General features: G+C 37.8%; 1 protein-coding gene across 4 annotated transcripts; it reads left to right on the top strand.

The window, feature by feature from the left end:
- Window positions 1–78: 78 nt before the first annotated feature.
- On the top strand, window positions 79–18835 carry rab31 (RAB31, member RAS oncogene family). 4 transcript variants are annotated; one of them, XR_014206776.1, is made up of 10 exons: window positions 79–296; window positions 1493–1572; window positions 2608–2689; window positions 3786–3857; window positions 4085–4191; window positions 4594–4703; window positions 6902–7096; window positions 16182–16496; window positions 16583–16660; window positions 16977–18834. XR_014206776.1 is itself a non-coding variant. In XM_082173271.1 (7 exons), the coding sequence occupies exons 1-7, from the start codon at window positions 261–263 to the stop codon at window positions 6997–6999; spliced, it is 585 nt and encodes a 194-aa protein (XP_082029397.1). In that variant the 5' UTR covers window positions 79–260; the 3' UTR covers window positions 7000–9730. The 4 variants fall into 4 exon arrangements, 1 of the variants encoding a protein (XP_082029397.1); XR_014206775.1 differs by having other exon boundaries at window positions 16182–16660; window positions 16977–18835; XR_014206777.1 differs by lacking the exons at window positions 16182–16496; window positions 16583–16660; window positions 16977–18834 and adding an exon at window positions 7208–9730.
- The last annotated feature ends 505 nt before the right edge of the window (window positions 18836–19340 follow it).

Raw genomic sequence — 19340 nt, 5'->3', positions numbered from 1 at the left:
GATCACTCTCGGTTTTAGTGTTATTAGACTCAGAATTGTTGTTGTGATACGAGTATTTTAGCAGTGCCTCTCTCTTTGAGGCGGGGTTTGTGTCATCACGTGATGTGAGTGACAGCTTAGCCGAGTTTCTCCAGTGGGTTTCCGTTAGGTCTGGGGAGGGAGATGGTCAGAGTTTGTGTTTTACAGAGGAACAGTCTGCCGTGCCCGTGATAGATGAGAGTCGACAGAACAATGCTTCAGCTGCCATAACGTGCTTTACAATGGCCATCAGGGAATTGAAAGTTTGTCTGCTAGGGGTGAGTGTTGAGATTCCTCTCTGTCTGTCTGCGGCTTCAGGTTCCATCGTCACACACACACACACACACACACACACACACACACAACAGACAGACTTGAACTGTGATGATTCCTGCTTCCTTTTCTCTTAACTAACGCGTTGAGATGTTTCACCGTCACGAAGGTCCTCTTTCAGTCACGCAAAGCTTCGTGAAATGCGAACACAAATAACTTGAGAGAGTTGGAGAAGAAGCTGGAAGTGTTTTCGCATAAATTCATTCTTTTGGAATGTTTGCGGCCATGACGTCACCGCGTTCTGGAGACTGGCAGTGTTCGAAATGGAATTCTAGCGTTCTCTGCAGAATATAAATTACCGTTCAAAAAAACAGTATGTAAAACAGGATACATTGCGTTGGAAGAGCAAACTGTCGTATACTACTCTTACTTTTTCCGCAGTATGCATAACTGTGCCTAGTATGCAGATTTTCACTTTACATGGAAGTCCCGGATGGCCTATAGTTGTAACTGATTTTTAACATCTTTATGACTTGATTCAAATTAACCTAAAGTTAAGACTGGATTAATGTAAGGAGGTCATGTGACAACAATGTAGCATACTAAAGTCTGCAACTTTTAGTGACATACTGTTTTACATACTTTAAAAGAAAAATTGGCAGTATTACAGTATACTCCTGTACTAGTATACAGTAAGCAGTTAGTATTAGTACACTATGACACACTAAATATAATTTAGCCTACTAGCAATCAGGGAAAATGGCTAATGATTCAAGTTGGTGTCGTCTCATATTTGTTCATATTACTTCTGGTTCATTCGTCACACTGAAAACTAAAGGTCAAGTGCATTGCATTATGGGGTACGGTATTCTGAGCAAGTGCCTTATAGTTGTATACTATAGCAAATTTAGGTCATCCAGGAAAGTCCAGAAAAGTTTCATGCAGGGTACGGTATGCATTCTGCAGATGTAGTCTACTTTGCATAGTATTGTTGTATGTTATTTTTGAAGTCGCACTCAGCTGTCAGCTGCAATAGATGTTTTTTAAAGTTTTTTTTAATCCCCTGAGTCACTTGAAGTCACACATTACTTAAGTACACATCATCAAGTGAGGCACTTCATCAGCGAGACACATTTGGACATCAATATTTCATGTATTTGATATTTTATGATGTTTGTTTTTCTTTTTCTCATACTCGCAGGACACAGGTGTCGGGAAATCAAGTATTGTGTGTCGATTTGTTCAAGATCACTTTGACCACAACATCAGCCCAACGATAGGGTAGGGGCATCTTTTCACAAAAAATCATATTTATAGAGATTTATTTTACACATAATTGAGGTGAAGCATGAGACCACCTTCTTTCTGCTTTGCTGGATGAATCTGTGTCTAAATATTCCTTTATGAGTCAAGCACTCCGGATCCAACACTGAACAGCTGATTCAGAGTCAGTTTGTTTGTCTCCTCTCAGTTTTGTTCACATCAGCACACGCTGGTTTCTCTGTTTGGGTTAGTCATTACTTTTAGACTAGAGAATATTTTTAGCTTTTCTGTTTTTGCACCGTTTGCACTTTACACAGAAGCTCATGCAAAATATTGTATGATTTTTTTTTTTTGTGTGTGCATATTTTAGTCATGGTTAACATAGTCATTTCCTCTTTGAATGATGTCTGTATAATATAAGTTTAGGGCATTGTGCTTTTTTATTGTTTATTATTCATTTTTATTATTGCATTTAATACACACTGCCTGGCATAAAAAAAAAAGTCACTGTTTGGATTTAAACAGGCAAATGTTTAAGAGTCAATGATTGGATGATGTTTCTAGCATGTTATATGTTTGGCAACAGTTCTTCTAACCCTAATTAATGTAGTGTGTAGATTTCATTTCTTAAACACCCATGTAGGAAGACACATCACAGCCATATTCCAGGATGATAATGTTAAGATTCATCAGGATCAGACTGTGAAAGAATGGTTGTGAGGAGCATGAAGAATCATTTCCACACATGAATCGGCTCCTTTGAGTCCTGAGCTTAAATTCAGTGACGTCTCTGGGATGTGCTGGAGGAGACTTTACAGAGTGCTGGACTCTTGCATTGCCAATACAAGATCTGGACCAAATATTGATGCACTTCTTGATGGAAATAACATCACAACATTTATTTCCATGAGGTGCATGAAACATAATCACTGCAATATTGATCCAATCATAGACTCTTACAAATTTGCCTGTTTAAATCCAAACAGTGACATTTTTGTGTGTGTATTACCAATTTTGTATCATAATGATATAGATAATGATTTGTTTTTTCAGTGCATCATTTTTAACTAAGACCGTCCCATGTGAAAATGAACTTCACAAGTTTCTGATCTGGGACACCGCGGGGCAGGAGCGGGTGAGAACGTCAACGTTTGTTTTATTCATAAATTAGAGTTTAGGTGTATGAATGTTTTATGAAAAGTTTGTTTAACTTTGTTTTTGCGGCCTCTATGGTCAATATCATACATTAATGTGCTTTACTCATTTATGTGTTTGTTTTTATTTCACCCAAGATTATTATTTTCTTCCTTAATACATACATTTGTGTTTAGTTGATCTCTGAGCAGATTCATGCATCTACTTCTGTCTTAAAGCTTCATACAACCACACAAATAATACAAATAAATGAAGCACCATCAGAGATAGTCAACTCCCACTCCATCCCATGATCCATAGCGTTCAGCTTCTGTTCTCCACCCACATACACACACACACACACACACACAACGGATTCCTGTCAGTGTATCTGTGCCCTTTAATTCCCAACTTAAAGCAATAGTTCACTCAAAAAGGAAAATTCTGTAATTTACGTTTGGAACATCTTGTGAGTGAGTTAATGATGACAGAAGTTTATTTATGGATGAACTATCCCTTTAACACAAGATTAAAGGATGCGAGACAATTCTACGTCAGACCTTTGTCATCAGTTAGTATTTCGAGAAATTTCATTTAGTTTCCAACACACACTCACAGTTCACTGTAGGGGTGACTCATTGGGTGCGGTGGAAATGTGTGTGTGTGTGTGTGTGTGTGTGTGTGTGTGTGTGTGTGTGTGTGTGTGTGTGTGTGTGAGTTTGAGAAGTGCTGGCATGACTTTGTGTTCACGTCTTTGTTCACTATTAGCGTGTGCATCTGTTCAGATCGCTCTGAAAAAAATGCGTCCCCCTTTTGAACTCGCTCAGACGTAATTGCCGTCTACTTCTTTACAGCAAATCTCCTGCATCTGTCTGAACCAAAACCAGCTCAAGTGATCCTAATGTGCTTTATTTATCATTAATGCTGTTTACAGTAACTCTGAGTGGTGTTTTCCAGTGCAAACCTTGCCAGAAGTATGAGCAATAGTGATTGCCTTATTTAAAACGTAACATTTATGTTAATATAGTAATCAAAATGAAATTTTACAATCTTTAAAAGCTCCCTACATTAACAAAGTGTATCTTATTCTTCTCCAGTTTCATTCGCTGGCTCCCATGTATTACAGAGGCTCTGCAGCAGCCGTCATTGTGTATGACATCACGAAGCTCGTAAGTGTGCGTCATCGGTGTGTCTGTGCAATTCCTCTCCAAGTTGTTTCTATTTAAAAAGCATGTTTAGCTGTGTTTAAGATGCAGTTTACGGAAATATGTCATTGTTTATTTGTTTATAATTGTTGGAGAAAACAAACATTTTGAAAATAGATTTTACAAATGAGATCTTTTGTGTCTCAGTTGTTTCGCTGATCTATGATTTGTGATGTGTCTGGTTTCTGCAGGACTCTTTCCAGACGTTAAAGAAGTGGGTAAAGGAGCTGAAGGAACATGGGCCAGAGGATATTGTCGTGGCCATAGCAGGAAATAAGAACGATCTGGGTGACATCAGGTTGATGAAACCCTCTTGCTCTCTCTGAGAACGTATTATATTCTGTGAAGTTTCTTTACAAAGCCGCTCCTGCTTAGATATTCATGTCATTTTTTTTGTTGACATGAAATCAAAACTGACCCTATTGACAATCTTAAAACAGAAACTGCTCTTAATGTACATGATTCTGAAGAAATTAAAGTTTAATCTTTCATCAAAATGTAATAACTTGCGATCCAGTCAAATCCTAATGGTTAAACTGGACTGTCGGTCTTTGCGTCTGTATAATTACACAACATTTACAGGCAGTGTGTTTTCGATGAACCCCTTTGGTGTTTGTTTCGGGTCCTGCCCTTGGTTGGATATCTGTGAGCAAGCTCATCATTTACTCATATTCGATGTTTTTTTTAAATGTTTTTTTAGGGAAGTTCCAACTAAAGAGGCGAAAGATTTTGCAGAGTCAATTGCTGCCATATTTATGGAGACCAGTGCCAGAAATGCAGTTAACATAGAGGAGCTGTTCCAGAAAATCAGTAAGTGTCACTAAAACTAGTCAAGTGTCCACGCTACACCTGACCCACCGTAGCAAACCCAAAACGCTACAGGGTTTTTTTTTATATATATATATATATTTTATATTAAACATTTACTTAAAAAATACAAAATTGAAAAGCCATAAGCCAGAAAAGAAGGCCAGAGGTTCAGGGACTGATAAATATTATAACACATTTGAATTCAGAGAAAGAAAGAAAGACAAATAAATAAATACAAAAAAAATTAAAATACAAAAAAATGAGGAAGTATCAATTAAAAACAATTCTCCCCACAAAACATAAAATAATAATAATAATAATAATAAATTATGCAAAAAAAGTGAAACGCTACAGCTATAGGGATTGCTAGAGAATTATTATTAAAAAAAAAAGTTATACAGTTTTTTTGGACACTCTTTTACTCTCATTTTCCAGTATTTTGTGAAGCATTCTCAAGTTAGTGATTTACAATACTAATAGAAAAGTTATTTAAAGGTGACATAATGCCCCTTTTCACAAGATGTAATATAAATCTATGATATCCCCAGAATGTGTCTGTGAAATTTCAGCTCAAAATACCCCCCAGATCATTCATTATAGCTTGTCAAAGTTGCCCCTTTTTGGGTGTGAACAAAAACGCGCTGTTTTTGTGTGTGTGTCCCTTTAAATGCAAATGAGCTGCTGCTCTCCGCCTCCGTTCAGAAGACGGCCGATCCTTTACATGAGCTTCGGATACTCGGCAATAACAAAACACGCGAATTTCAGTCAAATTTCAGAAATAACAGTAGCGGAGTGCAGCCTTACGGAGAGATTCAGGAAGAGGTTGCAACTTTTAGACGCACCTGGACGGTATGAATGGTTAGTGGATACATTTATGTAGTTGTCTTGGAGTTACATTGATTAATCTCATCGACTTGCATGTACCTTTAAGTTGAACTTTTACACAAGTTGACAGTTCCCTGAGGTCTTTATAAGGCAGCTGTGAATTATTTTTTTCAGAAGAGAACAGTTTTCATGCTTTACTTGAACTTTTTCCATTGCATTAGAACTGGTTACACTGTTGTCGCTTGCTAAAACCAAATGGTGGCGCCGTGTGTGGAAATGTGCAGATTAAGGGGCCAGTAATGAGTCTGATCTGCTTATTTTTTGCCATGCTTGCAGAGAAAGGCTTACCAAAACAAAGTTGCCGGGTTTCACTTTTCACGTTTTCTGGGTTGGTAGATGCACCGGGGACCCGATTATAGCACTTAAACACGGAATAAGTCAGATTTTCATGATATGTCCCATTTAAAGGGATAGTCACCCAAAAATTAAAACTGTCATCATTTATTCGCCCTCATGTTGTTCCAAACCTGTATGAGTTTCTTTCTTCTGTTGAACACAAAGGGACAGTTCACCCAATTTCTTCTTCTAAGGTGGTGCTTTACAGGTTTGAAAGGGTTGTTAGGCACACTAACCCTTTCAAACATGGTCAAACTACCTTTAATTCATTGCTTTGAGTGATGTATTGCTTTTATAAAAATGATGAAATGCCAATTTACATAAAAACACACTCATGCTCAATAACTACACTACTGTTCGAAAAGATTTAGGGGCGTTATTTTATTTTTTTAAAGAAAATAATATTTTTATTCAGTGAGGATTCATTAAATTGATTAAAAGTGAGAGTAAAAAAAGACAAATATAATGTTATAAAAGATTTCTATTTTAAATAAACTGTTCAAAAACAACTGTTTTCAACATTAATGATAATCAAGAATGATTTTTGAGCAGCAAAGCAAAACATTTTAAATTATATTTTACAATATTACAATTTTTACTGTATTTTTTTCTTTTTTTTCTTCAAATAAATGCAGCTTTGGTGAGATTAAGAGACTTCTTTCAAAATCATTAAAAACTCTTACCAACACCAAAATTTCAGGGCTTTGCACATTAATAAATGTATGCAAGTTAAAATAACTCCTTTTAGTGGAGTATTTCATTCTAGCTGTCTGCGACGTGAGACAACGCTAATTTTAACGTGTTGCAATTTCTCAGTCATCTCCATCACCTCTGTGTCACATCTGACATCAGTGTTTCAGTGTTTTGAAAGATTGAGTTTCATTATGCTAGCGGCCGCTGTATTTAATCTAATGCAGTGACATGCGCACACTAACTAGACGTGGCATAATTGTTCATGTTCTCGCATCTGTGTGCAGGTCGACAGATCCCTCCGCTGGAGAACACGGACGCTGACAGTCACGAATCCTTCAAACTGACACGACAGCCTCCTCCCTCCACCAAACGCTGCTGTTAGACATCCGCAAGTCACTACAAACACCCTAGAGCAGGATTTCCTGTGGGATCTGACCCATGTGATGCATAGATTGGGATCAAATTAAACACAAATCAAGGTGTGTTAATGTTAATGATGAGGATGCAGTCAAATGACTGTACATTACAGTAGAAAACAGCAATTGCTGCTGAACAGTTATATACCAAGTTATGTTTTCTGAATATTGCAGTGATGCTGAGCAACTTTGGGAGGTGAGTTATCACGACTTGAAATAGTTTTCATATCAAGTTTTTTTTAAATGCAATATTGTTTTTTTTATGTGTGTGCAATATTGTATAATTTAAATGCTGTGTGTCTAGTAGTAGTTAGGGCTGTGTTTACACAATAATAAGTGCCTTAGAAATGCCTTTTTAATGTCGTTTCGATACATGGATGTAAAAACAAAAGCTTTGATTGGTTATTTCTAATCTGGCTTCTTACAATGACATAGGATCGAGTGATGTAAGTGACATACAGATGTTGGTCACACTTTGCATTACAGTGTTTATGTTATTACTCTCCTAAAAATAAAGGTTCTTTATTGGCATTCCATAAAGAACCTTTAACATCCATGGAACCTTTACATTCCACAAAAGTTTCATTATAGTGGAAAAAGGTTCTTCTGATTATTAAAATGCTCTTTGCACCAAGAAAAAAAAAGGTTATTTTCAGAACTGGTCACTGAACGTTTCTTTGAGGATCCAAAAATGGTTCTTCTATGGCATTACTGCGAAAAATTCCCCTTTTGGAACTTTTATTTTTAAGTTTTACTTCTGCATAATACTAATAAACCACATATATCATGTTTTTTCCCCGTAGTGCTGTGTGTAATTGCACATAGTTGTTGTTGTTTTTAGTATTAATTAATTATATGGGCACGGTAAAATGAAGTGTTACCAATTTATTTATCCTGGGAAAGTGAGTTACTTTATTAATTATAATTTTGGTTATTTGTTAATCTATTAAAACTTTGCAGTTTTCTGTTAAATCTATTTGATCTATATCTATCTAGATAGATATAGAACACAAATAGAGGCATATCTATAAATCTATTAAAACACCCATTATTAAGTGAAATATTTACCCCTTTATTAAACAAAAAAATGTGAGAGATCAGCCACCAGAGGGCACAGTTGACTTTACTGTTTTGTTAGTATTTTTGTGAACTTCTGCTTACCTGTTGCTGTCAATGGAAAAAAGGTTGACTCAACTGTTTGTTTTTATCCCACTAAAATGTGGGAATGTGTTTTTTTTGTCGGGGAAAAAAACGTTTTTCAATGGTTTTGACAAAATTCTGTTCATCTCTAAACAGGTACACTTATTAGCCGATCACTAAATTTGGACAACATTTCCTCCAAAAAGTTTAAACTGTGATTCGGCTGTGCTGTCATTACTTTACATAAAGCATCTCGACCATATTCACACAGCAACATTGGCTGAACCAGTGGCGAGTTTGGGACAGGGCTATTTGTTTGACTGACAGGGACTCTGCCATTGGTTGGGTCATTATTTTTGCAATTCCATTTGGGTGAGACTATAGTGCTTCAGAAATGACACACTTCACCTTTAAGGCTAAAAGCATAAAAGCAGGGTAATTGTGCGTGCTCTTGCATTATCAGCCTACCTCGGTGTGGTTGCGAGTGGATTGATTACCTGTCCTTTAGTTTTTCAATTCTGTAATCGGGAATGATCTTTTCTGCCAATCACAGCTGGCAAAATCACACATGTATAACATTACATGCAGTGTATAGTTTTCTTTTTGTTAACAAATCATCACAGTCATCATTGATAAAGAATCACATGCAATATGTAACATTTAATATGAGTATATCTATAATTATATCTCTTTTCTAAAATTAATGTTTGAAGGATTCAAATTTAGTGTGAATTCGCATATATGCCTTAACTTTGCAAATTCGCTCTGAATCGTAACAGAACTGGATGAGATCTGGTTATAATGGTTCCAATTATACATTTTGTAAATAACTCTAAATTTGTACCTTTTGTTAGTTAACTTAATTTTTTCTTTTATGTGATGTATGACAATGGTATCCAACACATTTTGTACCAGATGTCGTCAATAAACTACAAATGTTTGCTTAAAATGTTATTATTGCGTATTTTCTTCGTATTATATAATTATTTTGATTTATGAGTATCGCTACAGATGTGGACAGTGTTGAAGATGTTATTGTTTTAGAAGATAAAAAGCACAGTTTCTAGTGGATAGTACATATCCAAAGATTACAGTACAATATGATTTTATAAATCCCTAAGGGGCAATTTCTGTCCAATGTCTTTTAAGTGAACTACGGATCTAAACTTTTCTTCATGCCTACTGTATTTCAGCTGTAGTTTTTCCTGAGCAAAATATCTGATTCAGTTAAATGCTTTTTTTTTTTTTTTTTGTCTATCTGGTGTTTGAAACTGGTACCATTTGAACATTTTAATAGTGTTGACGACCATGTTGACTCTGGATGCTTGTTAAAAACAACACGAAACCTCATTTGGCTTAACCTATCAGTCAAAAGTTTGGACACACTTGACTGAATTTATGTTTTGCAGGAACTTTTGAAATAATTTTATGTGCCTATGTTTTGTGTCTTTAATTAATTATCAATGCATGTACTGTATATACACTGCCATTCAAAAGTTTGGGGTTGGGAAGATTTTTAAATGATTTTGAAAGAAGTCTTATATGATGCTCACAAAGGCTGCATTCATTAATAAGAAAAATACAGTAAAAACAATAAAATATTGAGAAATATTATTACAATTTAATATAGCTGTTTTCTATTGGAATATATTTTGAAATGTAATTTATTCCTGTGATCAAAGCTGAATTTTCAGCATCTTTACTCCAGTCTTCAGTGTCACATGATCCATCAGAAATCATTCTAATATGATGATTCAAGAAACACTTCTGATTATTATCAATGTTGAAAACAGTTCACATGCTTCATATTTCCGTGGAAACCGTGAGATACATTTTTTCAGGACATTTATTTACTCTTAATTTTGATCAATTTAATGCATCCTTGCTGAATAAAAGTATTAAAATCTTAAAAAAAAAACCTTGACCCTAAACTTTTGACCAGCAGTGTATATTTGAATGTGTGTGTGTATATTAATGTATTTACTATCATTGTTATTTAAATTTTTTTTGATTAATTGGACAACGCAATAAAGGAAGAGCAGCAAACGAGTGTCCAGCATACATGGACGTATCATGAACCATTCTGTAGCTTTCGACAGGTACATCATGCGTGGCTTCTTTGAGGCGAGTGGAATCTAAATCACACTATTAGGTGTTCCTCAGGGTTCGGTGCTTGGTCTTCTTCTCTTCACAATTTACACACGCATCACTGGGTCCCAGGCACATCAATTTTTGTATTGCTGCACTGACAACACTCAACTTTACTTCATATTTTAGCACCTTGCTATATGGTTGCTAGGGTGTTCTGAGTGGTTGCTATACGGTTGCTTACTGACCCAAGTTAAAAGTCTAGATGATATTCTGGTCTCTATAGATATGGCTCGGCTCCCCTCTTCAAAGTTTATGGGATTTCTTTTTCCTTTTTTGTTATCCGCCAAGTGGAAATGGTAAGTCTGGTTTCATCTGCTTCCAGTTATTTTAGCTGTACAAAACAGCTTGTAATGCTGCTTGATATTGCGAACTGGTATTATCAAATTATTTTAATGTATTGTCAAATTTATAAACGCACTGGTTTGTAGTGCAAATAGTTTTATCTTTTACTTCACTTTTGCTATTCTTCTACCTGTCGGCTAATGAATAAAAATTATATAACCCTATATAACTATAACCCTCCAAAATGATTGGCATGACCCTCCCCGATAATGTATTGAATACTTCTGGTTTGCGCTTGGCAAAGATGTTCAGATAGCCATTGTTTTTTTACAACCATAAACTCCTGCTTTCTCATCTTACTAGGGCTGTAACGATAGATACACCAAACCTACGATTCGGTTCGTATCACGATTTTTGATTTGAAAAAAAAAATCATGTTTTCGGTGCTGATGCGGTGTGATGCGTTCAACATGTGGGTGGCGCTGCCAATAAAGCATCTAAAAGCTGTCACAAAGAACCGACAAAAGTAATGATATGAATATGTAAAATAGGCCTATTGCAAGGAGACATTTTAATTGTTTATTAATAAGTGATGGTGTATCGTTTGCCAGCAGCCATGTCACCCTGTAGCCCAAGACCGGTTGCCCACTGAAGCTAAGCAGGGCTGAGAAAACCAGGTTGCTGCTGGCAGAGGTGTTAGTGAGGCCAGCAGGGGGTGCTCACCCTGTGGTCTGTGTGGGTCCTAACGCCCCAGTATAGTGATGGGACACTATACTATCAAAGAGCACCGTCCTTCGGATGAGACGTAAAAATGAGGTCCTGACTCTCTGTGGTCATTAAAAATCCCAGGATGTCTTTCGAAAGAGTAGGGGTGTAACCCCGGCATCCTGGCCAAATTTGCCCAGTGGCCTCTGTCCATCATGGCCTCCTAATCATCCCCATATACTGATTGGCTTCATCACTGTCTCCTCTCCACCAGTAAGCTGGTGTGTGGTGGGCGTTCTGGCACAATATGGCTGCCGTCGCATCATCCAAGTGGATGCTGCACATTGGCGGTGGTTGAGGAGATTCCCCCCTTCTATGTAAAGCGCTTTGAGTGCCGAGAAAAGCGCTATATAAATGTAATGAATTATTATTATTAAAGGGTTAGTTCACCCAAAAATGAAAATTCTGTCAGTAATTACTCACCCTCATGTTGTTCCAATCATGTAAGACTTTCGTTCATCTTCGGATCACAAATTAAGATATTTTTGATTAAATCTGAGCGCTATCTCACTCCTCCATAGGCTTCCAGAGGGACCGAAACTCGCCGGCCCAGAAAGTCAGTGAAGAAAATGTTGAAATAGTCCAAGTGACTACAGTGGCTCTACATTAAGTTTATCATGCGACGACAATACTTTTTGTGCGAAAAAACAACAAAAATAACGACTTTATTCAACTATTAGTGTTCTTCAATGTGGGCCTCTGACGAGAGTTCACGGGAGCGCCACGACGCATGCGCGAGAACTGAGATTACGGCGTTCTTCTTCTACTACTACTTGTTACTGGCTGCTCACTCCTTAGGAGTATTATCGCCATCTACTGTACAAGATGACGTCCCGACATTGCCGGGAGCGCAAAACGGTCTGTTTACAAGCAGCTGAAGACGCGCGCTGTATGTAAAACTGTATTCGTAAATATGTCCGCAGATTTCGATGTAGATGAAGATTTGATTTTTTTTTTTTAACCAACCATACTTATTTGAACCAGAATACACAGACATTGAACTACAAGAGATGGAAGATGCTGCAACACAACCGCAGTCTGCTTCTGAAAGACAGAGAGCATTGGACAGCTGATGGTGTAAATGTAATCAGTGCCAAGCGATGCCTACTGAGGCCATCCTTAAAAATATTTTGGTTTGCCGTAACAGCCAAAAAAAAAAAAAAAAAGGGGTCGGTTGGTCGGTCTATTCTTTCTTCTTTTTTTTAAAGATTCAATGTAGAGTTTTGGTTCATTTAAGAGACGAGCGCGCGGGCGCCTCCATGTCCTGATTATATTGCCTGCATGCTACAATTAATACAAAACGAAATTCACTTTAAAGAAAGGCTTTCTACAAGACCGACCCCTTTTTTTTTTTTTTTTTGGCTGTTACGGCAAACCAAAATATTTTTAAGGATGGCCTCAGTAGGCATCGCTTGGCACTGATTACATTTACACCATCAGCTGTCCAATGCTCTCTGTCTTTCAGAAGCAGACTGCGGTTGTGTTGCAGCATCTTCCATCTCTTGTAGTTCAATGTCTGTGTATTCTGGTTCAAATAAGTATGGTTGGTTAAAAAAAAAATATATAATCTTCATCTACATCGAAATCTGCGGACATATTTACGAATACAGTTTTACATACAGCACGCGTCTTCAGCTGCTTGTAAACAGACCGTTTTGCGCTCCCCGGCAATGTCGGGACGTCATCTTGTACAGTAGATGGCGATAATACTCCTAAGGAGTGAGCAGCCAGTAACAAGTAGTAGTAGAAGAAGAACGCCGTAATCTCAGTTCTCGCGCATGCGTCGTGGCGCTCCCGTGAACTCTCGTCAGAGGCCCACATTGAAGAACACTAATAGTTGAATAAAGTCGTTATTTTTGTTGTTTTTTCGCACAAAAAGTATTGTCGTCGCATGATAAACTTAATGTAGAGCCACTGTAGTCACTTGGACTATTTCAACATTTTCTTCACTGACTTTCTGGGCCGGCGAGTTTCGGTCCCTCTGGAAGCCTATGGAGGAGTGAGATACCTCTCAGATTTAATCAAAAATATCTTAATTTGTGATCCGAAGATGAACGAAAGTCTTACATGATTGGAACAACATGAGGGTGAGTAATGACTGACAGAATTTTCATTTTTGGGTGAACTAACCCTTTAAGTGTTTTCTGTGTCGACTGCAAAGATGAAGAACGATGCTGACTCGCGATCTTCGCAGTAGTGAATGCGCCAGAGATTTCATACGGATTACAAAGTCTGTTTTCTTTGGTTTTGAATTGTTCTGTTTAAAAGTAGACATTTCAAGCTTTCTATATATTTCTCAGGTCTGTGAGGCAAGTAGCCTAGCCTACCTTACGCTGAGTTTCGGTTCATTTATGAGACGAGAGTCCAGTTCACTCGCTGGCGCCTCCGTGTCATGATTATCTATTTTCTACTATATTTACTTCTTATTTATTAAATTCAGGCAAGTGGTTGATGAAACATTGATTAAAATTAAGATACAATTAATAAAAAACGAAATTCACTTTAAAGAAAGGCTTTGTGCTTTCTGTTTGGTCTCTGTGAAAGTTTTAGTCGCTTTCAGAGCGGTCATGTCCGTAATGGAGAACTGTCTCGTCCGTAACATTGTTTTTTTTCCTCATAAATGCGAACATGAAAAATAAAATAAAAAGAATATTTTATGTTCTGTGGAGGCCGACCCTTCTTCATCCGGTGGGTATATTACTTTTGGTTTGCGCAGTGTAATTCATAGAATTACAAAAAATATATTTTGCTACCTAAAAGTTAAAGATTTTTTGTGTCACGTCACATGTGTATTTCCCTCATATTAAATATAAAACGCATGTGTAGACTGATATTTTTCTAATGTCTTGACTCCTTTATTAAGGGAGTAGCCTATGGATATATAAACAGACGTCTCAATATATTGGTATTAAATGCATTTTCTGAGAATTTATATTTCAAATGTCACGTCCATAACGCTGGAATTGCCCAATTTTAACGAATTTATCCTCAACTAGTTTTTTGGTCTAGGTACGTATTTTATTATGTTAACTTAGTAATTTAAAGATGTGGTAGCCCTACATCTTACACTTCACACTCCACTGTTATGGTGGCAATTTCAGTAGATTTACTCACTAACATTTTTGTGGAAACAAAATAAGGATGGAAACTAAAATATGGTAGTATCGTGCAACAGCGCACATTCTATCAGCTGCAGTTCTGGCGCCTCAGTCCCAATACTGTAAAACTCGATGTACATTCACATCACATGTTAATGCAGCGGTAGAGTTACACAGGACACTGCACTTATTTGCAATCACAAAAGTTCATTATTTGCTCGTGCTTTAAAGCTTTGCCGGGTAAACATTTCATTGGCGTTCTGTTCTGACATGATGCACTTTTTCTGAGCGCGTACTGAAGTGCGCGCACACTGTCAAACTCAAACGGCGCCAAACTGGATTTTTGTTGGGTCAGACGCATCTGATAGCGATGGGGGGCCGAGACCGCGAGAGCTACATGGAGCTACATGTAAAAAATATGCACCAAACAAGTCACTTTGAAATGTTGCTGTTTTCATGAATACAAAAGTTGTGTGACCCTCCCCCGACTGAAAAAAAGTTGCTGCTCATTTCACATTTACTTTTTCAAATGAAATAAAATTCATATAATAATTTCTGATCATATCATTGCATTTGTGTTTGAATAATTAGTTTTTGACTTGAAACAGTTGCATATTAAACTTAAATTTAGCTTATCCTTCCGATTTTGTTTTTTTTTGGGGGGCGTGTTAGAGTGGGATTCTGTTAGGTGGTCCTCAGAAAATAATTGGAAGATAAAGTGGTCCTTGGGCTGAAAAAGTTTGAGAAACACTGATATACATCATACAGTATACATTTCACCCGCTATATTGCTAAATGTACCCGATTTTTCTTATCAACAGAAAAATATACCGGGATAACCTGGCTTCTGCTTCAGAGCGGTCATAGTTAATGATATGCAAAAGCCCGCCCCCCTCGTGACGTGATTGGTTACAAGGTAGTTTGTGACGTTAGAAACACCAGCGAATTCAAACCGTTTTTAAGGCTGTCTTTGATTCACTGCAGTTTTAAGGAGAAAATACTTGTTGATGATGAATTTGAACAGTTTGTCTTACAGATTATTAAAAACACCACAGAGACATAAAAACAACATTTAAAGCTTGATTTTCACCACAGGTGGTCTGTATGTCACAATTTTGACCTAGTATGTCATCATTTTGACATTTCATCTCATAAATACGACTTAGCATGTCGTAATTTAGATTTTTTTTTGTCATGATTATGATTTACAAAAGCATGATTTTTTTTCTTTTTTCTTGTGGCAGAAATGGACTTCCAAGCCTTGCTTTTACGATGCGAAATGAGGTGGATATAGTTTATATGAAGTTCCGTTCCTTTTTAGGTTGTGATTTTGTGGGCAGTGATATTTGAAGGGTTTTACTTTGTCTGCTAGGTCAATGCTATGTCAAGCACAACTTGATCTGAAGTTCAAGTATTGTTTTGACTAGAAACCTTTGGAAAACACTTGAAAAAGGAAAGGAAATGGAACATTGTCTTGTATCTGCCAGGAAAATAAAGGCTTTTTTGTTCTGTGGAAATTACTCTTTAAGCTCAACTAACTCTCTGGTTGACCCCGCAGACTCTCTCTCATCTCAGGTAAAACGCTTCATAATACCCGAGTGACCTTTGTGATGGCCAAAGGTGACGCAGGTGTCCTTTGCCGGTGGGCGTTTGTGACAGGTTGACGTTTGGGTATATTACACTCTTCTCCACGCTTCTCTTCTGTTTAACAGATCCACGTGCGGACGCCCACTGCTAGCCTGGACTTTCTCACTGAGGAGACAAGTGGGCGATTCAAGAGAGGAGAGCGGAACAAAATAACTTGTGGCCAAATGTCAGTAAATGGTGTAGCCCGCATCACCATGGGAACGAGCTGGGAAGAGACAACAACAGGGAAGCAGGTTTTCACTGTGCAGATGATTTCGCGCCGGGTTCAGATGTTATTGTCATCCGTGCTTTGTGCGCAATGACTCCTTTTCTACCTCAAAGTACCTCTATTTTTGTCTGAGCTCTGCTTTTAGTAAAAAGGTCACCGAATGAGTCTGATTGTGAGTCTTTTCACAGTGGTGTGAATGGATGTTAAAATAGAGTTGTGTGCTTCATGGCTGTAACCATTTAGTTTCTGTCATTGTAGGCCGCTGTAGATGTATGTGGAGGCAGTGGCTTCATCCCTCCTCCTCCTCTTCCTCTTCCCAGAGTTCAGCTGAGTTCAGTAAGTGTGAGAATAACCCGGCAGAGATCATTAGACCTGTTGTTTACACTGCTTGTTAAAATATCATTCCGTGACATTTTCTCAAACATGTTTGGTGGCACCTGCACTTGTTAAAATAAAGGTTTCCAAATGGCAGAGCAAGTTCCTGTGATGCCTATGGATTACAAGAGCTATAACCTTTATTTTAATCAGTGGTTGCCAACGATTTCGTCTTGAACAACTCAATATTCGAAGACTCAAATAAGCTTATATTTCATCTGGTGTGTTCCACTATAATTATGATAAAGCTGACTGTTTTCAAACTTTTTATCAACAGAAACTGGGAGTGTCAATCTACATGGAAATAGTTTGTCATCTTTAGCTTATTGTTTGTTATATTTATTTGCCTGGTCAATGTCTTTGTAGGTTTTGGTTCTTTTGCTGTTATAGGCTGTAAGGCTGAATTTTCATGGCAAAGTGATATGGAACTGTAATGCGGCCAAAACCTGACTGGAACTACTATTAAAGTGCAGTAAGTGATTTCTGAGAAACACTGTTGATATTTGAAATCAACCCAAACAAACACGCTCCGCAAAACACAAACACACAATGCAAGAGCGGAATTCTCTTTATCATAGCTGAGGAGAAGCAAAGCAAAATAATCTTTCATGAAAAATAAAGCAATGATGATGAACGAATGGAAGAACAAAATATGAGCATTCAGTACACAAGAGTATTTACAAACAAGAGTTGCTTGTTAGTCGTCAGCAGCCCAGGACAAACAATGACGCTCAAAACTGTCCTGTTAGCAAACATTACAACAACATTATATCTTGGTTCTCTGAAACATAGTAATAATGTTACTCATGTATGGAGCAGAAACCACGCAACCTTAGCGTCCGTTCTTGGTTAGGTCTCTCCAGTGCTGGAAAGCTTTTCCAATATTAATGCAGGTCCTGTAGCTCTTGCCTGATCATACCCCTCCTTTGTCCAGTGATATTCCTCTGAACTTTTCTCTTTGGTAATGTCTCTCAGCCATCTCTCTTTTCTACAGTCTTTTTTTCAAATCTCCCTCTTGCTCGCTCTCTCTCCTCCCCCGTCATGAGCGGACACACCCCCTACTGCTGATTGGCTCAGTCTCTCTCCTCCCCCATCATGTGTCCACGCCCACTACTGCTGATTGGCTCAGTCTCCTCCCCCATCATGTGTCCATGCCCACTACTGCTGATTGGCTCACTCTCTCCTTCCCCATAATGAGTGGTCACACACCCTACTTCTGATTGGCTCACGCTCTCTCTCATCCCCCATCATGAATGGACACGCCCCCTACTGCTGATTGGCTCACTCTCTCTCATCCCCCATCATGAATGGACACGCCCCCTACTGCTGATCGGCTCACTCTCTTTCCTCCCCCATCATGAGTGGGCACGCCCCCTACTGCTGATTGGCTACAAATATGTTGTGCTGCTCTGTGCAATCCACTTTCAACAGCATTTCTCAGAAATCGCTTACTGCACCTTTAACTGTATATTTCCTTGAAAATAATTGCACACCTCAGAACGTCCATCAACCAATCAGAATCAAGCACTCAACATATAAATATCACTTGTTATTAGTTTGTGTTAGCTAATGCATTAACAGATGTTAACAGATGAGACCTTTTTGTAAAGTGTTACTATTGATTTGTATTCCTGTAGTGTGGACACTGCTGTTGAAGAGAAGTATAAAAACAATGATGTGTCCATATTTGGATGTTTCTGATCGTTGTCTTGAATTTGTCTGAAGCTGTCACCCCTCTCTGTGATGATAGACTTTAAATCTGTAAGCACTATCATCACTGCTTAATGTGCCGCAGTTGGAAATCAGCTTTTGTTATGCGACAGTTAAAATTGCGTTATATCAGATGTGCATAATACTTTCTGTATATAAAAGTACAGTCTATAATTAATACCTGGACCCCTCTATTTTTCCTCATTGTTAGAAAACACTGTGTGTAAAACCACCGATCTGCTTTTGCAAGATCATCTGGGCATTTGTATGCACATGATGAAGACTTTTTAGATGGACTAGAAATGAAAGCATACTGCGTGACAGTAGCTCAGCCCATGATGCATCCTGGGAAATTAGAGTGAATGTGATCACCACGGTACTTTCATAGCCATAATGCTCCTCACCTCTCCAGGCAATTAGTTAATTGCATTTTAATGTTAAGCTCAGACAGCAGATGAGAGAGAGAGAGAGAGAGAGAGAGAGAGAGAGGCTAATAAAACAGTGTACCTGGGGATGCGGCATTAAAAACAATTTGTGTTTTGAGCTAATTCTTAAATCAATACATTTAGGCTACCTGATAAGCAAAATGACAAGATATTGGTCTTGCTTTATGAAAAATGAATTAGTAATGAATTGTTTATTATTTTAAAAAAGAGCAAATACACTGTATTGCCAAAAGTATTGGGACATCATTGAATTCAGGTGTTCCAATCACTTCCATGGCCACAGTCGTATAAAATCAAGCACCTAGGCATGCAGACTGCTTCTACAAACATCTGTGAAAGAATGGGTCGCTCTCAGGAGCTCAGTGAATTCAAGCGTGGTCCCATGATAGGTTTCCACCTGTGCAACAAGTCCATTCGTGAAATTTCCTCAATACTAAATATTCCACGGTCAACTGTTAGTGGTATTATAACGAAGTGGAAGCAAT

The sequence above is a fragment of the Leuciscus leuciscus genome, assembly GCF_965113295.1.
Source record: "Leuciscus leuciscus genome assembly, chromosome: 6".
Taxonomy (NCBI): domain Eukaryota; kingdom Metazoa; phylum Chordata; class Actinopteri; order Cypriniformes; family Leuciscidae; genus Leuciscus; species Leuciscus leuciscus.
The sequence above is the reverse complement of the archived record's forward strand: the minus strand, read 5'-3'. Positions and strand labels throughout refer to the sequence as shown.